Here is an 18977-nt window from a genome sequence, read left to right as displayed (position 1 = left end):
GCATTCGGGAGGTCAAGACAACCTTGAAAGTAATAGGTAATAATCTAGGGCAAGTGACAAATGGAAAGAAAATATAAGTAGCGGGCTGCTCCTAAACCTCTACCCCTCACCCGCACCTCCAGCATGGTTCCACCCGGTTCTCTCTGAACAGCAATGTTTTCTAGTACCTCCCTCAGGATTATGATTGCAGCCATTACAAATATATATGGGGTATATAAAACCATGGAATTGAAGACATTCCTTCCAGTGTCTGGTTTTATTCCATAGCTTTCACATGTCTTACTAAGAATATATTTTACTATTCTCTTGGCCTTCAAATGAATTTTAAAATATGCTAAAAATATTGCAGCTCACATAGAAAAAAGAAGATAGGTTTTTTGGGGGGTAAATTTTTAAAAAATCTCGGCTGATTAACCTTGTTTATTTCCAGATTAAAGATCCAAGTCCCAATTAATAAGGTTCTTTCTTCTTGTTTTTCAAGCAACATAATACTTTTCATTACGTTTGTAGAGTGCTTGCTGAGGCCGTTGTTCTTTTTACATCAAGTCAAGAAGAAGTTACTCTTGCTGTTACCCCACTCAGTGTTTGCCTTAAGAGTTCCAGTGACGAACCAATGGGTAAGGACTACATCTGTCGTGGCTCTTGGATAGCATGTCACTCCCTGGGTTTCTTGATGACTGACCATACAGTGAACATTGGTGGAATAACATTTATTCTTGTCTAAAGAGCAGTAAAGGGGTGTCTGGGTGGCTCAGTGGGTTAAAGCCTCTGCCTTCGGCTCAGGTCATGATCCCAGGGTCCTGGGATCGAGCCCCACATTGGGCTCTCTGTTCAGTGGGGAGCCTGCTTCCCCCTCTCTCTCTGCCTGCCTCTCTGTCTGCTTGTGATCTCTCTCTCTCTGTGTAAAATAAATAAGTAAAATCTTAAAAAAAAATAAAGAGCAGTAAGATGTAGAAAGATCATTAAAATTTTTAAGAGATCCAGGAAATGGAATATAATCTGTAATTAAAATATTTGGCTTTGAAATTCAGGTTATTTTAAAATTAGGAGAGTCATTACTGAGAAAAGTATATTTTCAGTTAAGATTTTTAAGGTCTGGTTTTCATCTTTCTTTTTTTAAGTTTATGTATTTATATTTCAGTAAGTTCTACACCGACATGGGGCTTGAACTCATGACCCCAAGATCAAGAGTTGCATGCTCTTCCAACTGAGCCAGCCAGACACCCGTTTTTCATCTTTTATCACCCTTTGTTTTTATCATAAAGAAAAATTAAGAGGCCAGCAATCCAATTGGGATTATCTTTAATCACATAAGAAAAAGTAGCTTTGAACTAGAGATGTAAGATATTCCAGATGGCAAATACACATGGCAGAAAATCTGAATACTTCTTAAGTCAGCTCTTCCAAGAGTTACCTAGATTGAGTGGAGATAAGACATGATTAAATTTTTTAACTTTTTAAAAGGAGATTTATTTTGAGAGAGAAGGAGAGAGTGAGCAGGGGGATGGGCAGAAGGAGACGGGGAGAGAGAGAATTTCAGGCAGACTCCCGACTGACTGGGGAGCCTGATGCAGGGCTCGATCCCAGGACCCCAAGATCATGACCCAAACCAAAATCAAGAGTTGACTTTTCAACCAACTGAACTGTCCGGGTGTCCCTCCATGTTTTTTTTTCTAAATGGTTTCCATTTATGAATTCATGTGATCTTTGTAACAACTCTGTGATTTAGGTACTATTATTATGACCATTTTCTGTGTGAGGCACGAAGAGACTCAGTGACTTGTCTGGTGTCACACAGTAAGTGTGGATTATCTGAACATAGGCTCCAAGGCACAGGCTCATTACCACTGTGCCATTATTGCTTCTTTCTAGTCTTATCTAACATTGTTTTTTGACACTCAGAAGTGCATGATCTAGAAAATAGATGCTTGGCTAGTGAAAGGGTCTGTTTTGTGTTCCATAATGCCATCTCTGAATAAAGATGGCCGTTTAGTAACCAGAAGACATTGTCCCTTGTGAGCAGCTTTTTTTTCTTTTTTTAGATTTTATTTATTTGACAGGCAGAGATCACAAGTAGGCAGAAAGGCAGGCAGAGAGAGAAAGGGGAAAGCAGGCTCCCTGCCTAACAGAGAGCTCGATGCAGGGCTTGATCCCAGGACCCTGAGATCATGACCTGAGCTGAAGGCAGAGGCTTAACCCACTGAGCCACCCAGGTGCCCCTGTGAGCAGCTTTCTAATGAGTAGTTATAGTTATGGTTGACTGGGGACCCAATGTTTATTTTTGAAACTTCTCTATGACAGTACACTAGAAGTGACATGAGCCTCCTTGTTTGATAGGAATGATTTCTGGGGTAGTGTTTGGTCCTTAAAAATATATATACTGTTTATCTTTTGTTCTTATACTTACATTAATCCATGTTCATTGAAGAAAATAAAGACACAAAATAAGCACTAATTAAAAAAAAGTCTCCTGAAATCCCACTATCCAGAGGTAAGGTCTTTTAATAGTTTGGGACATCTTCTGTACTTCAGATCTAGTACCAGAAGATTGGTAGAGTAAAGATAATGAAATACTATGAAGCTATTAAAAGTAATTCAATTTTTAAAATGGGCAGATTGGGATGCCTGGGTGGTGCAGTCAGTTAGCATCTAACTCTTGATTTCGGCTCAGGTTGTAATCTCAAGGTCATGGGATTGAGACCATGTCGGGCACTCAGGGCGGAGTCTGCTTAAGATTCTCTTTCCCTCTGATCCTGCCTCCAGCTCTCTCTTTTCTCTCTCTCTCTCTCAAATCAATCAATAAATTTTTTAAAATGGGCAGAGTACTTGAATATTCATTTTTCCAAAGAATGTATACAGATGGGCACAGATGCATGAAAAGATGCTCAGCATCACTCATCAGGAGGGAAATGCAAATCAAAACCACAAGGAAGATGTGAGGGCGATGTGGCTGAAACATCAGTCATCCCATAGACCACCAGGATTGATTCAGCTGATCTGGCTGCTAGGCGGGTGTCCCTCAGTGAGGGGGAACCTCACCACTCCATGTGTGTCCCTCCCAAAGCTGTGCCCTCAGAGGACAACCTTCCCAATAGGGGAGGACTGTTCTTTGGTCAAGGGTATATGAATAGCTGTGCTTCCCTGCTAGGTCTTCAAGCAAACTCTCAAGGTCCATTTGCAGGAGATTATAGGGTAGCCAAGCATCCAAGAATCCAGACATATCCAAGTGAGGTGCTGCATGTGGTAGTCTGCCTTTCTTTAAAACAAACAAACAAACAAAAAAAACCACCACAACGAGATATCATCTTATACCTGTCAGAATGGCTAAGATAAAAAACACAAGAAATAATGAGTGTTGGCGAGAATGTGGAGAAAAAAGGAACCCTTGTGTACTATTGGAGGGAATGTAAATTGGTGTAGCCACTATGGAAAACAGTATAGAGGTTCCTCAAAAAATTAAAAATAGAAATATCTTATGATCCAGTAATTCCATTACTGCGTGTTTACCCAGAGAAAATGAAAACACTGATTTGAAAAGATATATGCACCCCTGTGTTCACTGTAGTATCATTTACAATAGCCAGGATATGGAAGCAACCCAAACCCATCATAGACAAATGGATAAAGAAGATGTGGTATATATATATAATGTAATATTACTCAGTCATAAAAAAGAATGAAACCTTGCCATTTGCAACAACATGGATGGACCTAAAGGACATAATGCTAGGGGCACCTGGGTGGCTCAGTTGGTCTGACTTTGGCTCAGGTCATGATCTCAGGGTCCTGGGATAGAGCCTGCAGCAGTCTCCCCCTGCTCAAGGGGGAGTCAGCTTGTCCTTCTCCCTCTGCCCACCCCCGCTCGTTTGCACATTCCCTCTCTTTCTCTCTCAAATAAATAAATAAAATCTTTTTAAAAAAGAATATAATGCTAAATGCAATAAGTCAATCAGAAAAAGACAGACACCTTATGATTTCACTCATATGTGGAATTTAAGAAACAAAACAAACGAACAAAGAAAAAGACAAGCATTCTCTTAAATACAGAGAACAAACTAGTGGTTGTCAGAGGGGGGATGGATGAAATAGATAAAGGGGATTAAGAGCAATTTATCTTGATGAATACTGAGAAATATAAAGAGTTGTTGAATTTTTATATTAAATACCTGAAACCAATATAACACTGTATGTGAACTACACTTCAATTAGAAAAGAAAGAAAACGAGAAAAAGGAAGAAAAGTTAGTGTGTATGTGTGTGTGTGTGTGTGTGTGTGTGTGTGTTTCTGAGTGTGTATACCAGACATTTTTATAGTGAAGAACTCCAAATAATTTATTCTTATCTCTTATGTTTCTGTGGGTTGATGGGGCTCAGCTAGACAGATTGTACTTGGAGTCTCATACAATTGCAGTTAGATAGTGGCTGGGTCTGGAATCATCTGAATCCATCCATGGCACACTGACATGGCTGATAATTGATGCTGGGAGCACAGTTGGGCTGTTAGCCGGAGTGACTGCACACATATGGCTTCTTCATTAACCTGGCCTTCCTATAGCATGAATTCGGCCTGGTGGCCAAGTTCTAAGGGTGAGTGTTGTAGGATAGAGGAAGTGGATGGAGGATAGAGGAAGTGGAAGTTGCCAGTCTCTTAAGGCCTGGGCTCAGAAACCAGTCCCGGGTCATTTTTAGCACCATATCTTAGCAGTCAAAGAACCCAACTACCCAAATTTAAGGGGAGGGGACACAGACAAAGACCCCATTTCTCAGGGAAGGAGTGTCAAATTTTTTTTTAATCTACCACTTACAGTTATATTTTCATATAAAAATTTAACAAGTACCCCTGGAACTAATTCTGTTCCTTCTTTTCCTATAATGTTGAACAGATTTGACTAATTCTGTGTACAGTGAAATGTTTGTTGGCCCGGAAGAGTTTGACTTCTTTCAAATTGGAGTTGATACTGAAATAACATTCTGCTTCAAAGAATTGAAGGTAAACAAAAATTTGTGTCACACTTTCGCTGGTAGTTTTTTAAATGAAGATTCCAACTATTTTTCTTCTTTTTCTCTTTCAGGGAATGCTGACATTTTCAGAAGCTACACATGCTCCTATAGCCATTCATTTTGATTTTCCTGGGAAGTAAGTCCTTGGGAACTTTTCTGAGTTCCTTCCTTCCTCCCTTCCTTCCTTTTGTTTATATCAATAATAAAACCCTTTGGATCACTTTGAAATTAATTCATACCTCAAGAATTCCTTAACTTTACTAGCAACACTTACCAAATGGAAATTTTGAAGGATGCCACACGTGACATTTTTAAATTGGTAATTGAGAAAGATACATTCTGCAGAGTGAAAACATTTATAAATTTGCCATGGTGCTAAGTTAATTGCCTAATTAGAAAATTAAACATGACTTAAACGAGTCTAATTTTTATGAAACTATGATATTTCATTTCAGAACTAAAATTTCAGAGATTTCGTTAGGATAGATGCACTTTTTGAAATTGGATCTGAGGATGTCTAAGGACCTTTTCGGCTCTTAGGACTATGTTACTTTGTGAAAAGACAAATAGGACTTTAACTTTTACTGTCTCTTTTTACTCCTGAAGTGTCATTTTCTAATTTTCCTAATGTCCCTCAGAAAACGTGTATGATGCTTGCTCTTAACTTTGCCTGTTTTTAGACCTATGGCTTTAAGTATCGATGATATGTTATTGGAAGCTAATTTTATTTTGGCTACATTAGCTGATGAGCCAAGTAGAGCATCTTCTCCACAATCACTGTGTCTTTCACAAAAACAAAAAAGGTAAGGCCAATGTTTTAACATCTTTATTAGAGAAAGCCACTGCAATCCTATTCTGAAAGAGTTCATTGGCATTCATATGGGAAACAATGGAGGAGTAAAATATGAGATCAGAAATAGTGACTGAGTCAGGAAGAGCTGCAGTAGGACCTAACTAGCATAGGAATATCACCAGTCACACACTAGACATTTGCTTTTTCTATTCTGATCAGAATTTGATGGGACTGTCTGGTTTATCTTTGTTATTACCCAAAACTCATTTCCAGTTTTGGCAGTCGTTTTTTAGGAGGGATACAGTGTTAAGCTTCACGGGTAAGTTTCTATTCACTGCCTAGAACTCTTTCTCAGACAAGGGGACAGCCTTTGTTTTTCTTTCTTTTGTCTCGATAACTTCTTTTTTAATAATTTTTTTTTTAAGATTTTATCCATTTACCTGGCAGACAGAGATCACAAGTAGGCAGAGAGGCAGGAAGAGAGAGAGAGAGAGAGAGGAGGAAGCAGGCTCCCTGCGGAGCAGAGAGCCCAATGCGGGGCTCGATCCCAGGACCCTGGGATCATGACCTGAGCCGAAGGCAGAGGCTTTAACCCACTGAGCCACCCAGGCGCCCCTTAAATAATTTTTTAAAAGATTTTACTTATTTATTTGACAGACAGAGATCACAAGTAGGCAGAGAGAGAGGAGGAAGCAGGCTCCCTGCTGAGATGGAGCAGCCTGACTTATGGGCTGTCAGTACAAGAAATATGTGCTAATATGTGCAGGGAGCCTGATACAGGGCTTGATCCCAGGACTCAGGGATCATGACCTGAACTGAAGGCAGAGGCTTTAACCCACTGAGCCACCCAGGCACCACCCCCCTCCTTTTTTTTTTGGTGCAGGGTGCTTCCCTGTAAAAGTACCTTAAAGGTACTATGGGAAATTTGGAAGACAGAGGAAAGTACAAAGAAGATAAATTGCACCACCTGGAGAGAGCCACAGTTAACATTTGGCTCACTGTTTTTTCTTTCAGACTTTTTATTTTGCATAAGGTTTTAAGAAAAGATCAGGATCATATAGGATATGTAGTTTTCTATCCTGTTTGTCTCTCACAAAATATATTGTGAACATGTTCCATTATCACTGATTATGACTTAGAAACACGATTTTCAATAACTGTATAGAATTTTATCATATAGATGTATAATGATTTGACTTTTTTTCCTAACCCAGGCCCTGTTACTATATCACAGGTTTGTCACATGCACACTGGGTTGCTTTACTGAAGAATCTGAATCTGTAGAGAATATTTCTAAGTAATCATATATGTAAATTTTAGCTTTATTTTTAACATTTTTTATTTAAATTCTAGTTAGTAAAAATAGAGTCCAATATTGGTTTCAGGAGTAGAATTCAGTGATTCATCACTTACATATAACACCTACTGCTCATCATATCAAGTGCCCTTCTTAATGCCCATTGCCCATCTAGCCCACACTTCCCCCCACACCTCCCTCCATCAACCCTCAGATTGTTCTCTATTGCTAAGTCTCTTATGGTTTGGGCAGAAGACATAAACAGACATTTCTGCAAAGCAGACATCCATATGGCCAACAGACACATGAAAAAGTGCTCCACATCACTCGGCATCAGGGAAACACAAATCAAAACCACAATGAGATCCCATCTCACACCAGTCAGAATGGCTAAAATTAACAAGTCAGGAAACAACAGATGTTGGCAAGGATGCGGAGAAAGGGGAACCCTCCTACACTGTTGGTGGGAATGCAAGCTGGTGCAGCCACTCTGGAAAACAGTTTGGAGGTTCCTCAAAAAGTTGAAAATAGAGCTACCCTACAACCCAGCAATCACACTACTGGGTATTTACCCTAAAGATACAAATGTAGTGATCCAAAGGGGCACCTGCAGCCCAATGTTTATAGCAGCAATGTCCATGATAGCCAAACTATGTAAAGAGCCCAGATATCCATCAACAGATGAGTGGATAAAGGTCACACACACACACACACACACACACACACACAGGAATATTGTGCAGCTATCAGAAATTGAAATCTTGCCATTTGCAATAACATGGTTGGAACTAGAGGGTATTATGCTAAGTGAAGTAAGTTAGTCAGAGAAAGTTATCATATGATCTCACTGAAACAAGGCAGGGGCTCATAGAGGAAGAGAGGAAAAAATGAAATGAGACAAAACCAGAGAGGGAGACAAACCAGAAGAGACTCTTAGGAAACAAATTGAGGGTTGCTAGAGGGGAGGGGGTTTAGGGGATGGGATGGCTGCATCCCATCCCCTAAACATTGGGGAGGGTATGTGCTATGGTGTGTGTTCTGTATTATGTAAGACTGATGAATCACAGACCTGTACCCCTGAAACAAATAATATATTATATGTTAATAAAAAAGTCTCTTATGGTTTGTTTCCCTCTCTCTCTTTTTTTCCCCCTCCCATATGATCTTCTGTTTTGTTTCTTAAATTTCACATAAGAGTGAAATCATATGGCATTTATCTCTGACTGATGTATTTCGCTTAGCGTAATACACTCTAGTTCTATTTACCTGGTTGCAAATGTGGCAGGATTTCATTCTTCTTGATGGCTGAGTAATATTCCATTATATACACCACATCTTCTTCACTTGATCTTAGCCAAAAGGCCGAGAAGCGATACACCACATTTTCTTTTTCCATTCATCAGTCAATGGACATTGGGCTTTTTTCATGGTTTGGCTATTGTTGATAATGCTGCTATAAACATAGGGGTGCATGTACCCCTTCAAATCTGTATTTTTGTATCCTTGTGTAAATCCCTAGTAGCGTAATTGCTGGATAGTAGGGTAGTTCTATTTTCAACTTTTTTGAGGTAAATTTTAAACTTTCAACAATCAGTTCTGTGTTGTTTCAGTATCTTCTCTAAACTAGTGTTCTCATTGTCATCCCATATTGTTTCATTAGTTACATAAAAATATACATTTCCAGGCAAAAAGTTCATTCATTTAATCCGTTAATACCTCAGGTCAGATCTGATGTGTTCACCAAACAACAATTCAAAGACTGGTAAAAATGTAACCAGCAAGGCCCCGGGATGTATCTTGAGAAAAACAGCACCCAAAAGGCTTTATCCTAACGAGACTCAAACAGATGTCCCTGCGCTGGAAAACTGTGGCAGCCCTATAATAAAAAGAGTGAATGGAGACATTAGTGAAGTGCCAGAAAGCAGCGTCAGCGACACAGAGGAAACGCCAGGCTCTTCATATCTGAGGAAGGTAAAGGGAAAACGTTGAGGCACGACCACGTTTCAGTCAAGAATTATCATCTGTCTCCCTTGGCAGCCTCCCTGCCCAAGCCCACCCCAATGTCCTGAAAATAGTTTCCTTACTTTTTGATAGGTGAAACCAGTCTGAAATGGAACAGCCTGACTTATGGGCTGTCAGTACAAGAGTTTAAATTGCTCTTTGAGCAACAAAGTATATTCAAGTAGATATTTGGGTCATTTGTATTAAAGAATAAATTATGATTGCTTACAGGATAATCTTTGAATACAAATGGTATGCTAAAGTCGTATAATCCACTTTCTAAGATAAGTGTCCTCATTTTATTTTTCAAATTGGGTTGGGAAATCCTTTACTCATTGTAGTACAAATATAAATTTCATCCCAACAAATATTACCAGTTACTTCATAGTGGAGTCCCAGTTAGTAACCTATTCTAATACCAACATTTTACTAGCTGGATGATAAGCTTTACAGAATGCTATTGTGTTAACCCTTATGATATCTATTGAACAGAAGAGAACTATGATTTATTAGAGTCTGAAGTATCTCAAATAATAAGTCCCAATTTAACATGTTTATGTTAATGTTCTATTCAAGCTTGTTTTACTGTTGCTATTATTATTGGTTTTGAAATATGTTTCTTAGAAATTTGAAGGGAGAAATAGTATATCTTGGGGTGTCTGAGTGGCTCAGTTGTTAAGCGTCTGCCTTCGGCTCAGGTCATGATCCTGGGATCCTAAGATCGAGCCCCACATGGGTCTCCCTGCTTGGCAGGAGGCCTGCTTCTCCCTCTGCCCGCCTCTCCCCCTGCTTGTGTTCCCTCTCTCACTGTGTCTCTCTCTGTGAGTCAAATAAATAAATAAAATCTTTAAAAAAAAGTCATTATCTTACACTGTATAAAAGACTTTTAGCCCAGTAAAATTGGGTAGTAAACGCCATTCGTTATTCAGTTTGATGCTGTTTATTGAATACCTATTATATGCCTAGCAGTTACAGCAATTTTCTCTTGTGTATTACTAGCTTGGTCATAAGGTGAAAACTGAAATTTGTCTTTCATTATACAGAAGCATTTTTCTCCTCCTGTGCTTTTGGTCACACATAATGTGCTTACTTTTTCAAAGGTAACAACACAAAAACATTTTCTGACCATTTCGCTTCCCTGAAGTTCACTAAGATTTCCATTTCCTCGCTAGGGAAAGTGACATTTATAAAGAACTGGAAGCTCCATGAGCACCATTGTAGGACTCTTCTTCAACTTTCCCATCATGCCACTTCAATCCTTAAAAACAAAGCTCTATATTTAAAAAGGATTTTATTTATTTATTAGAGAGAGAGAGCACAAGCAGGGGGAGCAGCAGGCAGAGGGAGAAGGAGAAGCAGGTTCCCCACTCTGTGCTGAGCAAGGAGCCTGGTACGGGACTCGATTCCAGGACCCTCGGATCATGATCTGAGCCGAAGGTAGACACTTGATAGACTGAGCCACCCAGGCGCCCCAACACAGTTCTATTTTAAAGGGTATTATTTACTTTAATGTGGCAAACTCCTGCAAAACCGAAATTACAATATGGTTGTTATTTAGACCCTTATCATCTTCCACCCAAACTATTGGGAGCCTTCCCATCGCCTCCGTGCCTCCGTTCCCCATTTTGTCCAAATTATATTTACAGTGAAGTACAGAGGTTTAGTACAGAGAGGGTAGCAAAGACTATTTACCCTAATAGCAAATTCAGGGCAATTTTCAAAAACCAAAGAAAATGTAAGCTTTCTAGTCTACTATATTGCACCATAAACATTATGAAGAGCTATGTGCATGTGATATACACCAAACGGACACAGGTGCTATCTTTAGGTCATTTCCAGCCTTAGAATCTTGACCTTGGTCCAAGCTAAATTCTTTTTTTTTTTTTTTAAGATTTTATTTATTTTTAGACAGAGATCACAGGTAGGCAGAGAGGCAGGCAGAGAAAGAGGAGGAAGCAGGCTCCTCGCTGAGCAGAGAGCCCAACTAGATCCCAAGACCCTGAGATCATGACCTGAGCTGAAGACAGAGGCTTTAACCCACTGAGCCACCCAGGTACCCCCAGGCTAATTCTTTAGAGGCAAATGAGACTATGCCTCTAGTTAAAATCAAAGCCAATACTGCATTAATTTCCTATTACTGCTAGAACAAATAACCACAAATTTAGAGCCTTAAAACAACCAGTTTATTGTCTTAAGGATCTGAAGGTCAGAAGTCCAAAAATGGGTCTTTATTGGGTTAAAATCTAGGTGTTGACAGGGGTATGTTCCTTTCTGGAGCCTCTAGGGAACAATGTTTTCTTGCCTTTCCTACTTTCTTGAGGTCACCTGCATTCTTTGGTTTGTGGTTTTCTTCCATCTTCAAAACCAGCAGTGGGGGCACCTGGGGGCTCAGTTGGTTAAGCATCTGCCTTTGGCTCAGGTCATGATCCCAGAGTCCTATAAATGAGCTCCGTGTTGGGCTTTCTGCTCAGCGGGGAGCCTGCTTCTTCCCCTCTACCCCTCTCCCCTGCTCATGTTCTCTCAAATAAATAAAATCTTTTTAAAAAGTTTAATAAAATTATGAAATGTGCTCATAAAATTAAAAAAACAAAACAAAACAAATAAACCCACAGGCAATGGCTGGTCAAGTCTTTTTCACATCACTTTACCATGACCTTTATTCTTCCTCTCCCTCCTTCACCTTAAGGATCCTTGTAATCCCATTGGGCCCACTTGGATAGTCCAAGTCTGCCGATTAGCAACTTAAATTTCATCTACTATCTTTAATCTCCCTCTTCCACATGACATAACATATTCATAAATTCTTGGGATTAAGATGTACACATCATTGGGTGGACATTCTATCTATCACAGCTAATTTGGGGTGTTCCATCTGAAGTAGAATTCCACAACTGCTGTCAGACTGCCACTCTGCAGAGAGCATCTTCACTCTCTGATATGTGAGAATGAGCCAGAACAGGGGTCAATCGTTTATTTATTCATCCAACTACCATGGAATTCCCATAAGTATCTGTTAAGGGTTATGTGTCTTAGATGTGGGGAATACAATGGAGAGCAAAATAAACAAGAATTCCTAAACTTGATTATAGGCTAGGGGGGAGATACACATTAAAGAAATAGTCATATGACTAAATATGTGCTAATTTAAAAAATTGTGATGAGTTCAATAAAGGAAAAGTTCAGGATGTTTTGAGAGGATTTAAGATGTGACTGACCGAATTTAGGTCAGAAAGCCTTCTCCCTGAAACTGGTGTTTGGGCTGAGCTAGAAAGATTAAAGTAGTGGAATTGGGTGCATGTATGGCATGTGCAAAGGCCCTGTGCTGAAGGAAGTGTGGTGGTTTTAAGGAAGTGAAGGCTGGCTGAGCAGAGAGCGGAGAGCCAAGGGGAAACAATGGCACAGGGTGAAGTTAGAGCAGTTGTTGAGGACCAGATCATGCCTCATGAGTCCTGGAAGCCACATAAATGGCCATTTAAGTACCTTGGCATTTAAAGTTTTTGAAGAACTTTAACAGGGAGGGCTGACAAAGTTGGATTTTTATTTTTTAAAACAAATTTTTAAAGATTTTATTTATTTATTTGACAGAGAGAGGGTACAAGTAGGGGGAGTGGTGGGCAGAGAAAGAGGGAGAAGCAGACTCCCCACTGAGCAAGGGGGATGCAGGCCTTGATGCCAGGCCCCTGGGATCATGACCTGAGCTGATGGCAGATGCTTAACTGACTGAGCCACCCAGGTGCCTTATTTTATTTAAATTAAAAAATTTTTTTTTAGTGTCTGTTAAATACTATATTTTAGCCTTAGTTTTAGTTTTGCAGTGAGGTTTTCCCTTCTGCCTCTGACTTTTTTTTTTTTTTAGGTTTTAATTCCAGTTTGTCTACAGTGTTATATTAGCTTTAGGTGTACAATAATGATTCAGCACTTCCATATATCACCCTGTCTGTGGTCATCACTAAGTGTGCTCCTTAATCCCATCACCCACTTCACTTACCCCCCGGTCCCCTTCCCTTCTGGTAACCATCAGTGTGTTCTTTGTAATTAAGAGTCTGTTTTTTTTTGTTGTTGTTGTTGTTGTTTGTTTGTTTTTTGTTTTTATAGATTTGAGAGAGACAGAGAAAGAATGAGTGGGGCAAAGAGAAGCAGAGGCAGAGGGAGAAGCAGACTCCCCACTGAGCAGGGAGCCCAATGTGGGGCTCGATCCCAGGACTCTGGTATCATGACCTCAGCCAAAGGCAGACGCTTAACCAACTGAGCCACTCAGACACCCTCAGTCTATTTTTTGTTTCTCTCTCTCCCTTATTTTTCTCCTGTTTTGTTTCTTAAATTCCACATGAGTGAAATCATTTGGAATTTGTCTTTCTCTGACTTACTTCCCTAAGCTTTATACTCTCTACATGTATCCATGTTGTTGCAAGTAGCAAGACTTCATTCTTTGTTATGGTCAAATAATACTCCATTGTACATATATATATACATCTTCTTACTCCATTTATCAATTGATGGATACATGGGCTGCTTCTGTATTTTGACTATTGTAAATAATGCTGCTGTAAACATAGAGGTGCATGTATCACTTTGAATTCGTGTTCTTACATTCTTTGAGTAAATACCCAGTAGTGCCATTGCTGATCATGAGGTAATTCTATTTTAACTTTTTGGGGAAGTGGTGCACTAGTGGTTGCACTAGTTTGCATTTCCACCAACAGTGCACAAGGGTTCCTTTTTCTCCACATCCTCACCAACACCTGTTGTTTCTTGTGTGGTTGATTTTAGCCATCCTGACAGGTGTGAAGTAATATTGTAGTTTTGATTTACAATTTCCTGATGATAAATGATGATGAGCATCTTCATGTGTCTGTTGGCCATCTGTAAGTCTTCTTTGGAGAAATATCTCTTCAGGTCTTCTATTTTTTTTTTTTAAGATTTTATTTCTTTCAGAGAGAGAGAGAGAGAGAGAGAGAGTGCCCACACAGGGGGGAGGAGCAGGGGAAGAGGGACAAGCAGACTCTGCACAGAGCCTGACTTGGGGCTTGCTCTCACGACCCCGAGATCATGATCTGAGCTGAAATCAAGAGTGGGATGCTTTACTAACTGAGCTACCCAGGTGCCCTTTTCATTCATTTTTAAAATTGGTTTCTTTTTTGGGTGTTGGGTTCTATAAGTTCTTTATGTATGTTGGATACTAACCCTTTAATGGCTCTGTCATTTGCAAATATCTTCTCCCATTCTGTAGGTTGCCTTTCAGTTTGTTGATTGCTCCCCTTGCCGTAGAACAGGTTTTTTTTTGGGGGGGGGGGCGGGATGTAGTCCCAATAGTTTATTTTTGCTTTTGTTTCCTTTGCCTCAGGAGACATACCAAGAAAGAAGTTGCTATAGCCAGTGTTGAAGAAGTTACTGCCTGTGTTTTCTTCTAGGATTTTTATGGTTTCAGGTCTCACATTTAGGACTTTAATCCATTTTTAATCTATTTTTGTGTATGGTGTAAAAAGTGGTCCAGTTTCATTCTTCTGCATGTTGTCGTCCAGTCTTCCCAACTCCATTTGTTGAAGAGACATTCTTTTTCTCATTGGCAGTCTTCCTTGTTTTGTTAAAGATTAACTGACCATATAATTGTGGGTTATTTCTGGATTTTCTATTCGGTTCCATTGATCTTTGTGTCTGTTTTTGTGCTAGTACCATACTGTCTTCATCACTACAGCTTTGTAATATAACTTAAAGTCTGAAATTGTGATGCCTCCAGCCTTTGCTTTTCTTTTTCAAGATGGCTTTGGCTATTTGGGTTCTTTTGTGGTTCCAGATAAAATTTAGGATTGTTTTTTCTAGTTCTGCCAAAATGCTGTTGGTATTTTGATAGAGTTTGCATTAAGTGTGTAGATTGCTTTGGTGGTAAAGATATTTTAACAATATTTGTTCTTCCAGTCCATGAGTATGGAATGTCTTTCCATTTCTTTGTGTCATCTTCAATTTCTTTCATCTTTTTTATATAGTTTTCAGAGAACAGGTCTTTCACCTCTTTAGTTAGGTTTATTCCTAGGTATCTTCTTATTTTGGGTGCACTGTACAGAGTTGGATTTTTAAAAGGTAACTGTAGAACAAAGCAGCTACCATGTGAAGAATGGGATACAGTGACACAAGAGTGGAAGCTCAGTTGTAGCATCTGAGATGGTGATCCCTTAGAGTAGAGATGGAGGGGCGTGGCCAAAGATGACAACCAACTGTGGAGGTAAAAGTAACAGGATTTGGTTATGGTTCTAGAGGTTAAAGGAAAAAGAGGTTTCAGAAAGACTTAGGTTTGGAGAAACAGGTTCACCACTCACTTAGATCACAAAGTCAGTTTTGGATATGTTAAGTTGCAGAAATCAAGTAAGTAGCAGGATATATGGATTGAAGTTCAAATTCTAACTTTGAGACTCCCTGGCATATGTAGGTGGTAATTTCAGCCAGGGGTATGAATGGAATCTCCTAGGGAGAGAGTACAGAAGAGAGGACTACCATCACAGAAAGCAGTGGTTCTTAACCTGGGGCAATTATGCTCCCCAGGGGGTACTGACTAATGTCTGGACACATTTTTGGATGGTGCAGTTTGCGAAGGGGGGTGATACTTGACGTCCAGTGAGTAGAGGCCAGGGACGCTGCTCAGGGACCCTCTGCTGGGCAGCACAGCCCCTGCAACAAAGACTCATCAGACCCAAAATGTCAGTAGTGCTGGGATGGAGAAACCTTAATTCAAAGGGTGGGCAGAAGAGGGCCAGCCAGGTGAGAAGTCTAAAAGCAACGAGGAGAGTGTGGCTTGAGGAAGGGACAAGAAGAAAGTATCTGAGCATCAACTGGGATGAAGACTGAAAATGGGGGCACCTCGGTGGCTCAGTTGTTAAGTGTCTGCCTTTGGCTCTGGTCATGATCCCAGGGTCCTGGAATTGAGTCCCTCGTCTGGCTCCCTGCTCAGCAGAGAGCCTGCTTCTCCCTCTGCCTTAGCCTCTCTCTCTCTCTCTCTCTCATGAATAAATAAATAAAATCTTAAGAAAAAAAAAGACAGAAAATGGTCATTGCCTTAAGGATGTGGTGATTTTGGGTGACCATAAGAACAGTTTGTGAAGTGGTATTTCTTGTATCAGCAAGAAACAGGACTAAGGAATCAGAGAATGAGAAAATGGAGACATTCAAGTAGACAGCTTGACAGCAGAGGTAAAGCAATAGTTGAGGCAGGGGGCGGGATGGGATAAGGCTTTTTGTATTTTATTTTTTTAAAGATTTTATTTATTTATTTGACAGAGATAACAAGTAGGCAGAGAGGCAGGCGGGGCGGGGGCAGGCTCCCTGCTGAGCAGAGAGCCAGATGTGGGGCTCGATCCCAGGACCCTGGGATCATGACCAGAGCCAAAGGCAGACACTTAACAACTGAGCCACCTAGGTGCCCCCATTTTCAGTCTTCATCCCAGTTGATGCTCAGATACTTTCTTCTTGTCCCTTCCTCAAGCCACACTCTCCTCGTTGCTTTTAGACTTCTCACCTGGCTGGCCCTCTTCTGCCCACCCTTTGAATTAAGGTTTCTCCATCCCAGCACTACTGACATTTTGGGTCTGATGAGTCATGACATGAGCCAAAGGCAGGGGCTTTAATCCACTGAGCCACCCAGGCGCCCCAAGGCTATTTGTATTTTAAAGATGAGAGACACTTAATTGCTGATATTCCTTTTTTTTTTTTTTTTTAATTTTATTTATTTGACAGAGACACAGCAAGAGAGGGAACACAAGCAGGGGGAGTGGGAGAGGGAGAAGCAGGGCTTCCAGGCTCGGGACCCCAGGACCATGACCTGAGCCAAAGACAGATGCCCAATGACTGAGCCACCCAGGCACCCTAAGTGCTAGTATTCCTATTCAACAGAGAAGCAGTCTGGGAGGGCCTGAGAGGCAGAGATGGGGAGGGAAGGATTGGCTGTAGCTGGGAGTGGTAGCTTCAGCTGCAGTAGGAGGGAAAGGGGAGAAGATGGATTAGTCAAGTAGGATTGCCTGCAGAGGGTCCCTCTGTCTATCATTCCCTTGGTGTGAGTTTTAATGGCTCCAGCAGAGGAGTCAGAAGATCACTGATCCCAAACTGTTCCTTTTAGGCAGGGAAGGGTTTTGTTTTAGGATGTGCTGTACCAGTCATGAAGGTTTGGTTCCATGAACCATGACCATCAAAGTTAGGGAGACCACATGGGCCAAGTTTCTGAAAAGGGGCTTTTACCTGGAGCATCTAATGAGCACTGACTTTCACTCAAATGAACAGTGGAGTTACTTTTTTCCCTCCAGTTTTCTTGCATGTTCTTTGGAGCAGTTTCTTCTGACCAGCAAGAACACTTCAACCACCGTTTTGACAGTCTGGCAACAGCAAGTGACACTGAAGAGGACATGAATAATGGCAGATCTTCCACATTCTAACACTTAATGATAGCTGAATTGGCCCCCAGCCCATTTGTTAGTTCACTCGTACCTCAAACATGTTTTCACATTTAGTCTATAGAGATGCTGTCTTGGACTTCCTTGAAATGGGAGGATGGGCTTCTGCTTTGCTAAACATCATCATCTTGTGTAACAGCCATATCTAGAAATAGCTGCTTGTTAAGTGTACATATTTGCTTAAAGCCCATTATGCTGCTTGGAGGCAGAAGTCTTCTGTGCAAGGAAAAAGCTCATTAGAATTCTTCAATTCAACGCACATTCACACTAGAGCTTTTAGCGTTTTCTTTGCCAGTTTTATAAAGGTATTTAGACTTTTTTCAGCGCCATTTAGAGTGCGTCAATATGGCTTATAGTTCTGTGACTCGTAGGTAGCTTTTGTATTTGATTGCAAACATTTGAGTTTTGGTGCTTTGAGAAATATTTAAAAGCTATGCAGTCTTTTCCCATGTAATGCCATGACTTTTTGTCTGTCGCTTTTTATATTTTGTTAAGATTTTAAGTAAAAATAATCCCTGAAAAAAAAGGTCAAGAATAAAAATATATAGCTACCCCCCTCACTTTGGAGTCTTTTAATAAATTGTGAAATTTTATTTTACAGGCTTAAATCGTTCTGATTTTCACATGGGATATATACATTTTGCAGTGGGATGCAGAAGATAATTTAATGGAACTGCTGCTTAAATTATTTCTGTATTATCTGACATAGAGCAGCAACCTCCACTGTAAAAGCCTAGGTTTGGAGTAAAATGAGGTAGATGATGAATGTCTCTGTCCTTTGCCCCTTTAAGAATTAGCTTCTTACCTGAACAAACAGACTAAAGAAATCTGGCACAAACCCATTATTACATAATATGATGCATGCCTCTCCCTCCCCCGAACCTGTTTACAGTCAGTTATAACCTGACAAACTCTTGACTTCCGCAATGTCTTACTGTGAAGTCTTTGTGAAACCAACAAATCACAAGGAAATGTTAACTGGCAAGCAGTTGTACTTTACATTTTGTGAGGAATTCATACACAAAGGTGGCTGAGTGAATTAGTCAACTTTAGAACTGTGAACACAGTTCTAACTAAAACCAGAATGAATTTGGCTCTTGTAGCTTAGTAATGAGTCAGAGCTACCCACAGTAACCTAATAAAAACTCAAGTTTGTCCCAAAATGTTCCTCAATGAATGAAAATGGCTTTCACCAAGCTTTTTGTCGAAATTGGCAATGCCCACATAATTTCAAGTCCTTTGAAATTTTTTTTTTTTGTAGGCTAAAGATTTACATATCTTATGCTTACAGTGATGATTAACACTGAATTTCACATATTCCTGACAGATGCAGATGACGACAAAGAGAGCATTTATACTCGAGTAACTATAGAGCTTGCAGAGGGTGAAGTTTCTGGTTCACTCACCGAAATAGGCCGAGGGTTATAGGCTGTGAGGGCACCGTCATCAGT

General features: G+C 40.2%; 1 protein-coding gene across 3 annotated transcripts in view; it reads left to right on the top strand.

Moving 5' to 3' along the window:
• RAD9B (RAD9 checkpoint clamp component B) overlaps positions 1-17991 on the top strand; it is a 34748-nt gene extending 16757 nt beyond the window's left edge. For all 3 annotated transcript variants that reach the window (XM_032876309.1, XM_032876310.1, XM_032876311.1), the window contains 6 exons: positions 511-617; positions 4883-4989; positions 5072-5136; positions 5681-5803; positions 8812-9061; positions 17380-17991. In XM_032876309.1, coding sequence (XP_032732200.1) covers positions 511-617; positions 4883-4989; positions 5072-5136; positions 5681-5803; positions 8812-9061; positions 17380-17508 — 781 coding nt within the window. In that variant the 3' untranslated portion in view covers positions 17509-17991. The remainder of the gene's footprint in view (positions 1-510; positions 618-4882; positions 4990-5071; positions 5137-5680; positions 5804-8811; positions 9062-17379) is intronic.
• Positions 17992-18977: the final 986 nt, after the last annotated feature.

This window comes from Lontra canadensis, unplaced genomic scaffold, assembly GCF_010015895.1.
Source record: "Lontra canadensis isolate GAN:19392208 unplaced genomic scaffold, GSC_riverotter_1.0 scaffold58, whole genome shotgun sequence".
NCBI lineage: Eukaryota > Metazoa > Chordata > Mammalia > Carnivora > Mustelidae > Lontra > Lontra canadensis.
The sequence above is the reverse complement of the archived record's forward strand: the minus strand, read 5'-3'. Positions and strand labels throughout refer to the sequence as shown.